This window comes from Lemur catta, chromosome 5 (assembly GCF_020740605.2).
Source record: "Lemur catta isolate mLemCat1 chromosome 5, mLemCat1.pri, whole genome shotgun sequence".
Classification (NCBI taxonomy): domain Eukaryota; kingdom Metazoa; phylum Chordata; class Mammalia; order Primates; family Lemuridae; genus Lemur; species Lemur catta.
The window spans coordinates 74,654,656-74,670,907 of NC_059132.1; the positions used below are offsets into that span (position 1 = coordinate 74,654,656).

Here is a 16,252-nt window from a genome sequence, read left to right on the forward strand (position 1 = left end):
GGCCGTTGGGGAGGCATGTATCACAGCATCGAAAGGATGCTCACCTGTGCTCACTCTGTCGTTGGTCCCAGGTGACTGTGGAGGAGGTCATGACCACAACTGCATATCTGGACCTTTTCCTGCGTAGCATCTCCGAGCCAGCACTACTTGAGATCTTCCTTCGTTTTATCCTATTGCACCAGCATGAGAACGTCCACATTCTAGACACTCTTACCAGCCGAATCAACACCCCATTTCGGGTAAGAAGAGCCTCAGAGGAGAGGAAATGACAACTCAGAACAGATTTCAGGAGTGTTTGTTTTTGGAATGAAATTACAAATATCACTTTTGCTCTCTTTTCCTTGTTTTTTTCCTACAACCATTATGTTTCTTTCTATTTGGGTCAAGATGAACTGAATAATGTGTTTTGCTATCAGGAATCCTTCTGTCAGAGAGGTGGCACTTAATGCCTTTCATAGGACATTTTTCTCAATTAGTATTGGCACTTCTGTAGAACTAGCAGAATGTACTTCTGAGGAGGTGAGATGCAGGGAAACATATGGGCTTATGTGCAGGTAAACTCAAGGAACCAGAGTGTATCAAGTCTGGGCATTAGAGATCCTTATTTCTGTCCATGACTATTTTGAAATTGAAGTCTGGGAAGTTGTGAATTTAGGTGGTTACTCTTTAGCATGGAGCTCTGATTAACTCTGAAAATTTTCCTTCCCAAAAGCTTCTCTATTTAGTTGTAATTATTGTTTTAAAAGCAGAAGAATGATAATTTGATAATTTATCATTGAGTTTGTAACGTATATATAGATGTTACAGTATAGATATATAGATATAATATGTACAACAGCAATCACAGAAAGAGGGGAAAGAGGGAATAGAGCTATGTGGGAATAATATTCTGTATTTCACTGGAACTAATTTAGTATGAATTTGAAGTAAATGCCAGTAAGTTAAAATGTATATTGGAAGACCAGAGCAACCACTAAGAAAATAACTAAAAAATAGAAAATAAAAAAGTAAAAAATGATTAAAGAGATTAAAATGTTATACCAGAGAAAATATTCACGTAACATTCCAGCTAATAGCAATAGAATACACATTCTCCTCAAATGTACATGGAATATTTTCCAAGACAGACCATATGCTATGCCATATAACAAGCCTCAGTGAATTTAAAAGGATTGAAATCATGCAAAGTATATTCTCTGATTACAGTGGATTGAAATTAAAACTTATTGGCAGAAAGAAATTTGGGAAATTCACAAATATATGGGAAGTAAACAGCACACTCCTAAATAATGAGTAGATCAAAGAAGAATTCACCAAGGAAAGGAGAATTTACGTTGATATGAATGTGAATGAAGACATATACCAAAGCTTATGAGATGTAGTGAAAGCATTGTTTAGAGGGAAATATGTAGACATATGCTTTAAAAGTGAAGAAAGATCTCAAATCAGTAAGCTAATCTTCTACTTTAACACACTGGAAGAAGAAAAGCACCCTTAAAGCAGGCAGAAAGAAGAAAATAATAAGGATAAGAGCAAAAATTAATGAAATAGAAAATGGAAAAACAATAGAGAAAATAAACAAAACCAAAAGTTGGTTTTTTGAAAAGATTGACAAACCTTTATTTAGACTGACCAAGAAGAGAGGAAACTCAAATTTCTAAAATCAGTGATGAAAAAGGGGGAAAATACTATCAACCTTACAGAAATAACAGCAATTACAAGGGAGTACTATGAACAACTGTATGCCAAAGGATAACTTAGATGAAATAGACAAATTTTAGAAAGATACAAACTTCTGAAACTGATTAAGGAAGAAATGGAAAATCTGAATAGATCTATAACAAGCCAAGAGATTAAAATAGTAGTTTAAAAAACTACCCACAAAGAAAAGCCCAGATTGCCTCACTAGTGAATTCTATCAAACATTTAAAGAAAAATTAAAAAGTAATGTCAGCAAGATGGTGGAATAGGAAGCCCCAGGCCCTCATTTCCTCACAGAGACACTGACTTATCAAAAATTTGTGGACCAAATTGCCTTTGTAAGAACTACAAAAAACAGTTAAGAGGTTGCAACATGAAGCCAAGAAGAGACATATTGAAGTGGGTGGGAAAATTGGTGGCATGTTATCTGTCCTAGCCACTCCCTCTCCCCTACACAGTGTGGCAAGTTCAGGAGAAAACTCCTAACTACCCATTTTTCTCTTAGGAGGGAACAAGAAGAGTGAACTTTCCCTCCTATCTTCTGTCTTTTCTTTGGGAAAAGAGGAACAAAATAGCCACAGGATATACAGAAGACAATCAACAAAATGGCAATAGTAAGTCCTTCCCTATCAGTAATTATTTTAAATGTAAATGGATTAAACATCCTAATCAAAAGACAAAAATTGGCTAAATGGATAAAAGAACAAGATCCAAGTATATATTGTCTACAAGAGACTCACTTTTGATCTAAGAACATACACATAGGCTGGAAGTCAAAAGATGGAATAAGATATTCCATGCAAATAGTAACTAAAAGAGAACAAAAGTGGCCATACTTATATTTAAAAAATAGACTTTGAGATAAAGAAACAAAGGACACAAGAGACACACAGGACATTATATAATATGAAAGGGTCAATTCACCAGGAAGATATAATAATTGTAAATATGCACATAACATATATATATATGTTATAAAGCAAATATATGAAGCGAACATTGACAGAACTAAAGCAAGAAATAGACAGTTGCACAATAGCAGACTTCAATGCCCTGTTTTCAATAATGGATGGAACAATTAGACAGACGATGAATAAGGAAACAGAGGATTTGAACAACACTGTAAACCAACTGGCCCTAACAGACGTATATAGAACACTCTACCCAGCAACAGCAGAATATACATTCTTCTCCAAGTGCACATGGAACATTCTCTAGGATAGACCACATGTTAGATCACAAAATAAGGCTTAACAAATTTACAAAGATTAAAAGCATACAAAGATTTTTTTCTGACTGCAATGGAAAGAAACTATAGTAGGAGAAGGGAAACTGGAAAAATCCACAAATATGTGTAAATTAAACAACATGCCCTTAAAAACCATTGGACCAAAGAAGAAATCACCAGGAATTTGGAAAATATCTTGAGATGAATGAAAATGAAAGCACAACATACTAAAACTTATGAGATGCAGTGAAAGCAGTACTAAGAAGGAACCTGTAAACACTTACATTAAAAGAGAAGATCTCAAAACAACAGCCTAACTTTATGTCTCAAGGAACTAGAAAAAGAAGGATAAATTAAACTCAAAGTTGGCAGAAGAAAGGAAATAAGATCAGAGAAAAAGAAACAATAGAGAATAGAGAAAACAATAGAAAAAATCAATGAAACTAAGAGTTTTTTGGAAAAAAAATCAACAAAATTGATAAATCCTTAGCTAGAGTAAATAAAAGAGAAGACTCAACTAAAATCGGAAATGAGAGAGGGGACATTATAACTTATGCCACAGAAATTTAAAAAAGGATTATAAGAGAACACTATGAACAATTACACAGCAACTAATTGGATAACCTAGAAGAAATGGATAAATTCTTAGAAACATACAATGCACCATGACTTAATCATGAAGGAATTTTAAAAATCTGAACAGACTTACATCTAGTAAGGACAGTAATCAAAAATCACTCAACAAAGAAAAGCCCAAGACCAGATGACTTCACTGGAGAATTCTACCAAACATTTAATGAAGAATGAATACCAATCCTTCTCAAACTCCTAGAGCATTAAATATCAGGGAACATTTCCAAACTCATTTTATGAGGCTAGCAGTACCCTCATAAGGAAGCTAGACAAAGACTACAAGAAAAGAAAACTAGAGACCAGTATCCCTGATGAAAATTGTTGCAGAAATGATAAAATGCTAGCAAACAGAATTCAACAACACGAGAAGGATTGTAAACCATGACTAAGTGGGATTTAGTCCTAGGATGCAAAGATGGTTCAACATATGAAAATCAGTCAATGTAATATGCCACATTAACAGAATGAAGAAACCCCCCCCGCCATGGTCATCCCAATTGATGCAGAAAAAACCGTTGACAAAATTAAACATCCTTTCATGATAAAAACAGTCACAACAAACTAGAAATAGGAGGAAACAACTTCAACATAGTAAAGGCCGTGTATGAAAGCCCACAGCTAGCATCATACTCAGCGGTAAAAGACTGAAAGCTTTTTCTCTGACATTAGGAACAAGGTTAGGATGCCCATTTGGAAGTCCTGGCCAGAGCAATTAGACAAGAGAAAAAAATAGAAGGCATCCAAATTAGAAAGGAAGAAATTAAATTATCCCTGTTTGCAGACAACATGATCATACATACAGAAAACCCTGAAGACGCCACCAAAAAACTATTAGAACTCATAAATGAATTCAGTAAAGTTGCAGGATACAAAATCAACACACAAAAATCACTTCTATATACTAACAATGAACAATTAGAAAAAGAAATTAAGAAAAACTATTTACAATAGCATCAAAAAGAATAAAATACTTGGCCGGGTGTGGTGGCTCATGCCTATAAACCTAGCACTCTGGGAGGCTGAGGCAGGAGGATTGCTTGAGGTCAGGAGTTCAAGACCAGCCTGCGCAAGAGCGAGATCCCATCTCTACTAAAAATAGAAAAATTAGCTGGGTGCAGTGGTACATGCCTGTAGTCCCAACTACTTAGGAGGCTGAGGTGGGAGAATCATGTGAGCCCAGGAGTTTGAGGTTGCTGTGAGCTAGGCTGTGAGCTATGGCACTCTAGACTGGGCAACAGAGTGAGGCCTTTTCTCAAAAAAAAAAAAAAAAAAAAAAAAAAGAAAGAATAAAATACTTAATAATGAACTTAACTAAGGAGGTGAAAGATTTGTACACTGAAAACTACCAAATATTGCTGAAAGAAATGAAAGAAGAACAAATAAATGGGAAGACATTCCATGTTCATGGATTGAAAGACTTACTTAAATGTCCATACTACCCAAAGCAATCTACAGATTCAGTACAATACCTATAAAATCCCAGTGGTATTTTTTTTTTGGCAGAAATAGAAAAAAAAAAAACCCTAACATGAATATGCATTGCCAAGGGACCCTGAATAGCCAAAACAATCTTGAAAAAGAGGAAAAAACTTGGAGGGTTCACACTTCCTGATTTCCAAACATATTACAAAGCTATAGTAATCAAAACAGTGTGGTGCTAGCATAAAGAGAGACACATAGACCAGTGAAGCAGATTAGAGAGCCTAGAAATGAGCCCTCATACTGTGGTCAAATGATTGTCAACAAGGGTGCCAAGACCACACAATGAGGAAAGGACAGTCTCTGAGAAAACTGGATCTCCACATGCAAAAGAATGAAGTTGAACCGTTACCCTACATCATATGCAAAATTAACTCAAAATTGACCAAAGACTTAAATGTAAAACCTAAAACCATAAAAATCCTAGAAGAAAACATAGAGAAAGAACTTCGTGACAGTGGATTTTATAATAATATCTTGGATATGACACCAAAATCACAGGCAAGAATAGACAGATGAGGGTATATCAAACTTAAAAACTGTGGTACATCAAAGGAAACAATCAACAAAATGAAAAGGCAACTATAGAATGGGAGAAAATATTTACAAGTCATATATCTGATAGGGGTTAATATCCAGAATGTATACAAACTCCTGTAACTCAACAACAACCAAAGAACCCCAAATGATCTGTTTAAAAAAAGGGGCAAATGATCTGAATAGACATTTCTCCAAAGAAGATATACAAAGGCCAAAAAGCATATGAAAAGATGCTTAAGATCACCAATCATTAGGGAAGTCCAAATCAAAACCACAATGAGATACCTCATACCCTTGGGGTGGCCACTATCAAAAAAAGCAGAAGAAAGTAAGTGTTGGTGAGAATGTGGAGAAATTGGAAGCTCTGTGTCCTGTTTGTGGAAATGTAGGATGGTACAGTTGCTATGGAAACAGTATGGAGGGTCCTCAAAAAGTGGAAAATAGAATTACCATATGATCTGGCAATCTCACTTCTAGGTATATATCTAAAGGAACTGAAAGCAGAATCTTGAAGAAGTATTTATACACTCACATTCATTGCAGCATTATTCAGTAGCCAAGAGGTTGAAGCAACCTAGATGTCCATCAGTGAATGAATGCATAAAGAAAATGTGATATATACATACAATGGAATATTATTTAACCTTAAAAAAGAAGGAAATCTTTTCACATGCATCACAGCATGGATGAACTTTGAGGATATTATGCTAAGTGAAATAAGCCAGTCACAAAAAGACAAACTGTATGATTCCACTGAAGTGAGGTGTCTAAAGTCAAGCTTACACAAAGTAAAATGTTGGTTGCCAAGGACTGGGTGATAGGGAAAATGTGGAGTTGTGTTCAGTGGTTATTGAGTTTCTGTTTTGTAAGACTGTGGTCCTCAACCCCTGGGCTGCGGACTAGTACCCCTCCATGGCCTGTTAGGAGCTGGGCTGCACAGCAGGAGGTAAGTGGCAAACAAAAGAAGCTTCATCTGTATTTACAACTGCTCCCCATTGCTCGCGTCACTGTATAAGCTCCGCCTCCTGTCAGATCAGCAAGGCATTAGATTCTCATAGGAGCACGAACCCCTACTGTAAACTGCACATGTGAGAGATTTAGGTTGCCTGCTTCTTATGAGAATCTAATGCCTAATGAGCTGAGGTGGAGCTCAGGTGGTGATGCTAGCTTTGGGGAGTGGCTGCAAGTACAGATTATCATTAGCAGAGAGGTTTGACTGCACAATAATTGTAATGTGCTTGAATCATCCTGAAACCACGCCCCCCTCCCCCGCCCCGTCATCCATGGAAAAATTGTCTTCCATGAAACTGGTCCCTGGTGCCAAAAAGGTTGGGGACTGCTGTAGATGTAAATGTTTTAGAGACCTGTTGAGCAACAATGGGAATGTACTTAACACTACTGAATTGTACACTTAAATGTGTTTTTTAATCACATTTTTTAAAAAAGAATAATTAATACCAATTCTTCAGAAAATCTTCTAAAAAATAGAAGAGGAGGAAATACTTCCCAGCTCATTCTACGAGCCCAGTGTTATCCTAATTCCAAACCAGGCAGAGATATCACAAGAAAAGAAAACTACAGACTAACATCTGTTATGAATATAGACACAAAAATCCTCAATAAAACACTAGCAAATGGAATCTAGAATATATAGAAAGGATTATACACCATGATCAAGTGGGATTTATCAACCCAAGATTGCAAAGCTGGTTTAAAATCTGAAAATCAGTTAATACATCATAGCAACAGGATAAAGAAAAATTATCAAATGATTATCTGAGTAGACAGAGAAAAAGCTTTTGACAGAATTCATCACTGCTTCATGATAAACATACTCAATAAACTAGGAATAGAAGAGAACTTCCTAGCTATCTGATAAAGGGCATCTATGAAAAAGTCAGTGCTAACATCATACTTAATGGTGAACAAAGCTTTTCCCCTAATAAAAGGAATAAGATAAGATATCTGCTCGCACCAGTTCTGTTCAACATAGTGCTTGAAGTTCTAGCCAGGGCAATTAAAGAAGAAAATGAAATTTAAAAATCCATATTCAAAGCAAAACCATCTGTATTTGTGGGTGACATGGTTTACGTATTATCTACATGTAGATGTAGACAACTAAGGAATGCACTAAAAACTATTAGAATTAATAAGTTTGGAAAGATTGCAGGTTATAAGGTAAATGTACAAAAATCAATTGTATTTCTATACAGTAACAGGGAACAGTCCAAAAATCAAATTAATAAAATCCCATTTACAATAGCATCAAGAAGAATAAAATACTTAGGAGTAAATTTCACAAAAGAAGTGCAAAACTTACGCTGTGAAAACTACGAAACATTGTTGAAAGAGATTAAAGGCAACCTAAACAAATGGGAAAACATCCCATGTTCGTACATCAGAAGACTTAATATTGTTAATGTAGGAATACTCCCCTAATTGATTTGCAGATTCAATGCATTCCCTGTAAAACTGCTAGCTAGCCTCTTTGTTAAAATAGACAAGCTGATTCTAAAATTCATGTGGAAATGCAAGGAACCCAGAATAGCCAAAACAAACTTGAAAAAACAAAGTTGGAGAACTCACACTTTCTAGTTTCAAAACTTGCTACAAAGCTGCAGTAATCAAAACAGTGTGGTACTGGTATAAGGATAGATATACAGATCAATGGAGTACAATTGAAAGTCCCAAAATAACCCCATGTATCTCGGTCAGTGGATTTTCAACAAGGTTTCAAGCCCTTTCCATGGGAGAAAGAATAGTCTTTTTAATAAATGGTGCTGTCACAGTTAGATATCCACATGCAAAATAATAAAGCTGAACCCTTATGTTACACCACATACAAAAATTAACTCAAAATGGATCAAAGACCTAAATGGAAGAGCTAAAACTATAAAATTCTTAGGAAACAGGAATAAATCCTTGTGCCCTTGGCAGTGGTTTCTTAGATATGACACCAAAGGCATAAGCAACAAATGAAAAAAAAAATAGTGAAATTGAACATTATCAGAAATAAAAAGGTTTGTGTTTCAAAGGATACCATTAAGAAATTGAAAAGACAACCCACAAAAATGATAAAAAATTTTTGCAAGCCATATATCTGATAAGGTACTTGTACACAGAATCAGGAACTTCTACAACTCAATAATAAAAGGACAAATACACCCTGCTGAAGACGCTGAACAGTGATTTTCAGGGGTTACTATGGCAATAGATAAGAAGGATACCTAACTGAGTTTGGGGAAAGGAGATGTTGGATGGTACTATTGTGAGAAAGAACCTAAAGATTTCCTAGGGGAGAGGTGATGCCTAAGCTAAAGTTTCTGAGGATAAATGGGAATTAGTCTGTGGAGAAGGCAGGAAAAGGCATTGCAGGTAATGGAACAGCATGTGCAAAGACTTGGAATGGAGTCAGAGCATGTTGCTTATGGCTAAATGTAAGTATATGGCCTGCCCTGAACATAAGAGATGTTTTGGGGCAGGCCAAGAACAGCTGTTTCTTTACAACACCGTAGTGGATTTCATCGGCCAAGTTTTATACCCACCTTGACTGGAAGACAGATGAGCATTTATTCTTCTGTACAAAGAATTAGAGCCTAAATTACTTAAATGTCCTGGTAGATTGATAGAAGTTTACTCTCTAAAGAGCACAATGATTTTATAACGTACCTTTGGGTATCTCTCCTATGTGGCAGTTTATCTTTCCTTTTTGGAAATCAGAGATTGAAAGATTTCTTGTTTTTTTGATGAACTTCTTAGAAAAGTACATTATCTCACCCTCATCACTTTAGGAAATGTATCCAAGGAGAATGTTTGTGCCAAAGCCAAGAGAAGTTCTGAGGCTTGGCTGAGAACTCTGAAGGGCGAGTTGGCCAGGTTATATGCAGTTTTGTACGAGCCCTATTTTGTAAATAACCAATATCATATTTGAAGATAACTTAGGAAAACAAATTACATACACAGGAGATTGTGTGTGGGAGGGGGGAAGAGGGAGAGAGTACGTGTTGGGGAATTGTAGGGGGCAGGTTTATCTGGATTTTTAAAAATTGGAAATATGAGCATAGGCATTTAAAAAATGCCTAGGATAATTCTGCATAATGGCATACTTCCAGGCACTGGCTTTCTAACCAAATCCTATAGAAGAACTGATATCCTGAACATATATTCTCCCTGGCAGAAGCATGCTTTTTATCAAAATTGTTTTTTTTTTTAAATTTTTAAAATTATTTGTAATTCTACTTTATTTCCCATCTGTGGGGAGTGGAGTTATCATTCCAATATCTGAAATGGAATGTGTGTTTGTTGCTTCCCAGCTCTGTGTGGTGTCCCTGGCGTTATTCAGAACTCTCATTGGTTTACATTGTGAAGATGTGATGTTACAACTAGTTCTAAGGTGAGTTGCCTTCTTTGTTCCCTTTAAAGAAAAATTCCCTCTGTGCTTTATATTTATATACTTTACATTACTTTGGTAACATAAGCTAAGTAGGGGCCATGCATCTAAGGAAGAAAATTATCTAGAACATTATTTTCTGCATTATTTCCCAAGGTTAATTTTACTTTTTGAATTAAAAGTTTTTAGAGGGCCATATGTATTTTATTATAAAAATGTTCCTGGGAACAATAGGTAAAATGCTTGGAAATTTTCAGAAATATTATGAAAGTTCTTCTGATCTGTGGCTAAACATCTTTCTCCTGTGCATTTCTAAGGGAATTCTGCTATTAAAAACAACTTTCCAAATATGAATTGCTTTTGATATATAATTTTTTTGATTTCTGCTTTGGTAATGGTACACATCTGGTATGCACAGTCTGATCTGTGAGTATGTTTCAGTTAAATTCAGTGACTATTTATTGAGTACTTTCAGTGTACAATTCAGAAGGGAGTAAGGCGTGGAGTAGATGGACTAAAAAGAGCTTACATACAAGGTTGCCAAGGCGTGTCCTTCAGAAGTACAGGTGGGAAAGGTCTGATATTTGAAGATGGGCATTGGGAGTCAAAGTGGACACCTGTTAAGATGACATTAATTTGGTAACTTTAGGTAGAGGACTCAGGAGCACCAAATCCTGTCTTGGCCCAGCAGTGCCTCTTCCTGTCCAGATCCCTGAGGGAAGCTTCTGCTTTTGTGAAGGAAAGCAATGATGCTTCATTATTAGCTCAGGGTTTGCCTTGAATCCCAGGGCAGAACTCTGCAAACCCCAGGCTAGACCATGGTGCACGTATTTGCTTCTTTTCCCCAAACCCAGATCCTGAATCTTGGAGTTGATTGCTCAAGTAAGACCCACCCTTGAACTACAGGAAATGGAGTCAGGGAGGATGTTGCCTCAAAGCTGAGAGAGGAGTGGAGGGCTAGGGCCAGAGGAGCTCAAGGATTTGTGGCCAGGGTTTGTGCTCTGACACGCCCTTCTGGTAGTGTGGGAGGTGACAAAGAAAAAGAGTCAACCAGGGTCCTCCAGCATGCACACCTCTTTCCTCCTCCCTTAGTGGACTTTCTGACCCTTTATTTGACCTGTCCTTGGGAATAAGGGTGGATGAAACTGGGGTTCTGATATGATTGGAGTAGAAGTTACCAAGGAGAAGGCATTCCAGTAGGTGCGGTAACATTTCCAAATAGGTAGCTCTGGAAAAGTGAGGGGTGTCAAAGTGGGATCCTAGTTAGAAATGTGAATCCTTGGCCTCCTCCCAGATCTACTGAATGAGAAACTGGGGTTGAGGTTCAGCTAACTGTGTTTTAACAAACTCTCCAGGGGATCCTGATGTACTACTAAATTTGAGAACTACTGGTTTGAGGAATGGTACCATGTAGATGTAACATCCTTTCAAAAGAGAATGATTAAAAAATGAGTCTGAAAAAGTTGGTGGTGGCATATTGTGCAGGGCTTTACAGAGTTGTTTTATGGGAGAGTATCACCTATTAATTTTTTAAATTTAAAAGTTTTTGGACTTTTTAGGGTTTTAGATTAGGTCATCAGTAACTAATCTTAAGGCATTAGTGGAGAACAAATCCGATCATAAAGAAACACCCTTGGTAGTCTGGGCAGAGCATTAGTTATCTGTCCTAAAAAGATTATTTTAGCTCCCCAGCAAGTCTCTGCTGCTGATATGACAGAATGTATTAGCCAGGCCTGAATGGAATCCAGAAGAACAACTTGGCAAAGCCGTTTCTATTGCCAAAAACCCAGGCTTTTACTCCGACATATGTGTGAAACCTGATTATATTTAAATGTGAAATTCTTAAATACTGCTTCTTTAATGGCAGGAAAAGCAGCTGTCTTTTTCAGTGTTCCTGGAAGCCTGGCCTTGCTGGAGGTGCAGAGCTTTCCATCTCTGGGTCACCAGGTCAGACTTAGCCCAGGTGGTGGAAGCTTTTATTTATTGGCTGTTCAGTGACCTTTACAAGGTGAGCTCTGATCACCCTTTATCTGCTCACATAGTGGTGCCTTGTTGTGTTGAAAACTGTCCTCAGAGATGTCATCAGTCATAGCTTCTCTTGAGACCCACACCTGTACCTTATGAAGATGAAGAAAGTGGCTCATGGTTGGAATACGTAGATGTCCAAGTCAGGGATGTTCATTTCCAGGGTGAATAAGGACAAATAATTTGCCAGAAAAGTTGCCTGCAGGGCAGGTTATCACAAGCTCTGAAAGGAATAGTGGAGAAATGCCAGACCTGAGGTTGGGAGATGGGCTTGACCTACTGGTCCTAGGCTCTCTGAACCCAGGTTTGTTTCTCTAGAATGATAGTGACAATAATGTAATACTATAGTTGCTCTTTATTGAACCTTTACTCTGTTTCTAATTCTTCTGCACTGCCTGGGGGAACCAGGAGGAGAGCAAGTGAGAGGACTCATGGGTACCCACTTCTGTCAGTCGGGCATGTGTTAGGCACATAGGAGACCCCTGGTTTCTGGTCTCTTTCTTCAAGCTGCTGACATGACTTGATGTACCCTGGTTTTGGGATGTGCTACCTTATAAGGTTATTGGGATGATCACAGTGGTGGTATCTGGGAAAGTGCTTTGAGACACTGTGAAGTATCATACAAATTTAAGGAAGGTGAATTTTCTGGAAAGCACATTTTAAAGTAATGAAAACAATTCTTTTCTGATTTAGAATCTGTACCAAAATCAAGGACAATAAGAAATGTTTATTCTTCTAGTCATTTAAATATTATTTTAAGGGACATAAAAAATAGATTGATCATGCATCCTTTTTGTTGTTGCTGCCGCTGCAGTCACTTGAATGTATGTGATATACTTGTACATCTGAGAAGCAGTAGAGCAGTGAGGATTATGTGGATGCTTCTGATGAAGGTATTTGTTATGTGATAAATAATAGCCATGTGTCAATTTTGTTACAACCCAAATACTCTTAAATATCAACATTTCAAAGTGATAATCCATTTGTAGCTGGTACTAGTTTCTTTCATTTGGCAAAATGTCAGAAAAATGAGCTGAAATAAAGTACCCCCAAAGAGAGCATATTTTAGTGAGCAGACAACCAAGGAGAAATTGTCCACTGCCTCGGATGTGACATACGATAGGCCAAAGGCAGGCAGGAAATGCTGACAAGCAGGGAAGTGACGGATCACTGCCATCATCCCAGAATGTCCCAGTAGAGACACAATTTAATTGCTTAATTGAATGCCATTTCTGAATGTTCTGGTTAGGGTGTTTTTTCCAGAAGTGCTGGTCCATTGTCAGGTTTCTGAGCTGCATTGCCTGTTGTGTTCAGATAGAGGCTGTTTGCTTGAAGAGGAGCTGTGTGTACACTTCAGGAACATTTCCATCTTGCATAGGAGTTGGGGGTCTGGAGGAGAAGAAAAACATGTAAACAAATAAAAAGGGCCAGCCAGCCTGAGGGAAAATGCATAGGAGAAATATGGGCAGAACTTCTTTGAACAACAAATGATGTTTGTGAAATCCACTAACATTGCTTTGTAGATTTTTGGCTACTGCTGCATTGTTGGGGGTGTCATCATCTCAGAAGATGCACTTCACTTACCTCCTTGGACTTCACTGCTTTGTTTTGTTTTGTTTTGTTTTGTTTTGTTTTGTTTTGTTTTGTTTTGAGACAGAGTCTCACTCTGTTGCCCGGGCTAGAGTGCCATGGCGTCACCTAGCTCACAGCAACCTCAAACTCCTGGGCTCAGGCAATCCTCCTGCCTCAGCCTCCCGAGTAGCTGGGACTACAGGCATGCGCCACCATGTCCGGCTAATTTTTCTATATATATTTTTAGCAGTCCATATAATTTCTTTCTATTTTTAGTAGAGACGGGGGTCTCGCTTTTGCTCAGGCTGGTCTTGAACTCCTGAGCTCAAACAATCTACCTGCCTCGGCCTCCCAGAGTGCTAGGATTACAGGCATGAGCCACCGCGCCTGGCCGGGCTTCACTGCTTTGTTTTGCTTGTTTTTGGTCAATGTAGCAGTAGGCAATACATGTTCTTTGTTATCAATTGATTGGCGCTGATTTATTTCAGAAGTGATGGTAACTTATTTTAATGAATGATATCCAAGAAAATAGGAAATAGACCCAGGGTTGTAGAGGGTTGGGGAAGTACTGAAAATAGGCAGGACAACAAGGGCAATATTTTTTTTCCTTATGTTGAGGAATGGCTTCAAGGAATCTGGACCTCTGAAGTGAGATACTTGTTAGTCTCTGATCATTTTTACTGCTTCCCGAATGTAATTAAAACTTCCAAACAAAATAAATATAGTAAAAATAAAAAGATAGTTTGATGATAAATACCTGTACTAAATTCCTAAGTGATGTTTCTGCTATTGACAACCAGTTCATTCTGATATTTGACATTTGGGGAGTTTCTGGCAATCTTTCTGTCCCTCATCTTTCCCTGTACATAATGGAAAGACAGAGGGTCAAGGTATGGTTTTTCTACTCTTCCCTCTGGGATGACCCTTCATTTTAAAGGCACAGCAGAACCACCATTTTGTTTTGTTTTCTTTTTTTAAAAATCAATCTTTAATAGTTATACATTTAAGGGGCAGATGTGATATATATTGATACTGTATACAATGTGTAATGATCAGATCAGGGTAATTGAGATATCCATCACCTCCAACATTTATCTTTTGTTTTGGGACTATATAGTTCTTTTCTTCTAGCTATTTTGAAATATACAGTAAATTATTGTTAACTATAGTTTCCCCACTGTACTATCAAATACTGGAACTTATTTCTTCTATTTGACTGTATTTTTGTACTCCTTAACTAACAACTAACTTGTCTTCATCCTTCCCTCTTTCCCCAGCCTCTGGTACCCTCCATTCTACTCTCTTCCTCCATGAGATCCACTTTTTTAGCTCCATGTGTCAGTGAGAACATGTGATACTTGTCTTTCTGTTCCTGGCTTATTTCACTAACATAATGACCCCCAAGAACTACTGCTTTGAATACCAAGAGTGGTTATTCATTTGAACAGACTCCTGCATTTCCAATTTCGTAGAATCTCTCCTTTAACTCTTAGGGAATCTCCCTGTATTTGATTTATTCAGAAGAAAGTTCTTAGTTTCTACTGAAAGCATGTATTTCCACAGTTGCAAATTCCCAATAACTCTTTATTCTAATATAAGTTCAGGTTACCCACTGGTGATATTTGATAAATGGCTTTATTAGCTTTGATCCAGTGTTCCATTTTTAATACTTCAAACAAAGAGTAGAAATCTATGTATGTTAACTTAAATCATGAAATATGCTTGGTTTGGGCTGTAAGTAGTCATTGAGTTCCTGCAGTATATAAAAGCACTGAGGCAGTTCATGTCTTAAATAATTAATGACCAAAATAAGGATATAATAAATCCTGTGTAATCTGAATTTCCCTAGGCCTCACCAGCGTATGGGACAAAGGTAGTTCACATCAACAGCCAAGGACAGGTTTCCCCAGCTCTCGCCCTGGCCACATCAGGTCAGATCTTGGCTCTTGCTTCGCAGGGTCCCCAAGCAAGTCTTACATATATTCATGAACATGCTTCTCTTCCTCCACAGTCATCTCAGTAGCATCTGCTGTGGTCTCCTCACCTTCTCTGGCTCCTTTTGTTGTGGCCACCTCACCTCTGTCCCTGCTGTGCCCTGAGTCCCTCCACCTTCCCTTGGTGCCCACTTGGCCCCAACTGTGCCATGTTCAGACAGAGGTGGGAGAATGCCTCTGTCCCCTGTGTTACTCCTGGCCACTAGAGCATCTCTACTCACAGAGATCCTTGTGAAACACAGCTGCTTCATTCATTTTCTGCCAGTGGCATCCATTTTCCTCCAGTGCGGCTCAGATAAAGTCCCCAAAGCTGAGCTAAGCATTAGAGAAGAGCTCCCTTCTTTCTCATTCTGTCCTCCTCCATCTTTTCTTTTCATTCTTGTAACCTTTGGCTTTCATGAAACTGAGCTTATTAAAATATATGTCACCACATCAGGCATGCAGGGTTGTGTCTGGTTCTTAATGGTAGCAGTTTAAGTTTGTACATGCCCACGGGTGCAGTGAGGGTAGGGACTAGGACCCCCTTACCTAGCTATACAAGGTAGTTAGAGTTCTTGAGAAATGGTTTGATTTTTTTTTTTTTTTTTTGAGAACTGAAGGTTAAATGGCAAGTTTGTCATTTCATACCTGGGAAGTATTATTAAAACCTTTAGTGTAAAGTACCACAACAAGAATTGAATCTTTCTTTTC

The 16,252-nt window shown here is 37.8% G+C and overlaps 1 protein-coding gene across 1 annotated transcript in view; it reads left to right on the forward strand.

Moving 5' to 3' along the window:
* Positions 1-16,252, forward strand: part of FHIP1A (FHF complex subunit HOOK interacting protein 1A) — a 217,068-nt gene that overhangs the window by 182,438 nt on the left and 18,378 nt on the right. Inside the window, exons 8-9 of the mRNA XM_045552111.1 lie at positions 72-239; positions 9,895-9,974. Of these exons, the coding sequence (XP_045408067.1) occupies positions 72-239; positions 9,895-9,974 (248 nt within the window). The remainder of the gene's footprint in view (positions 1-71; positions 240-9,894; positions 9,975-16,252) is intronic.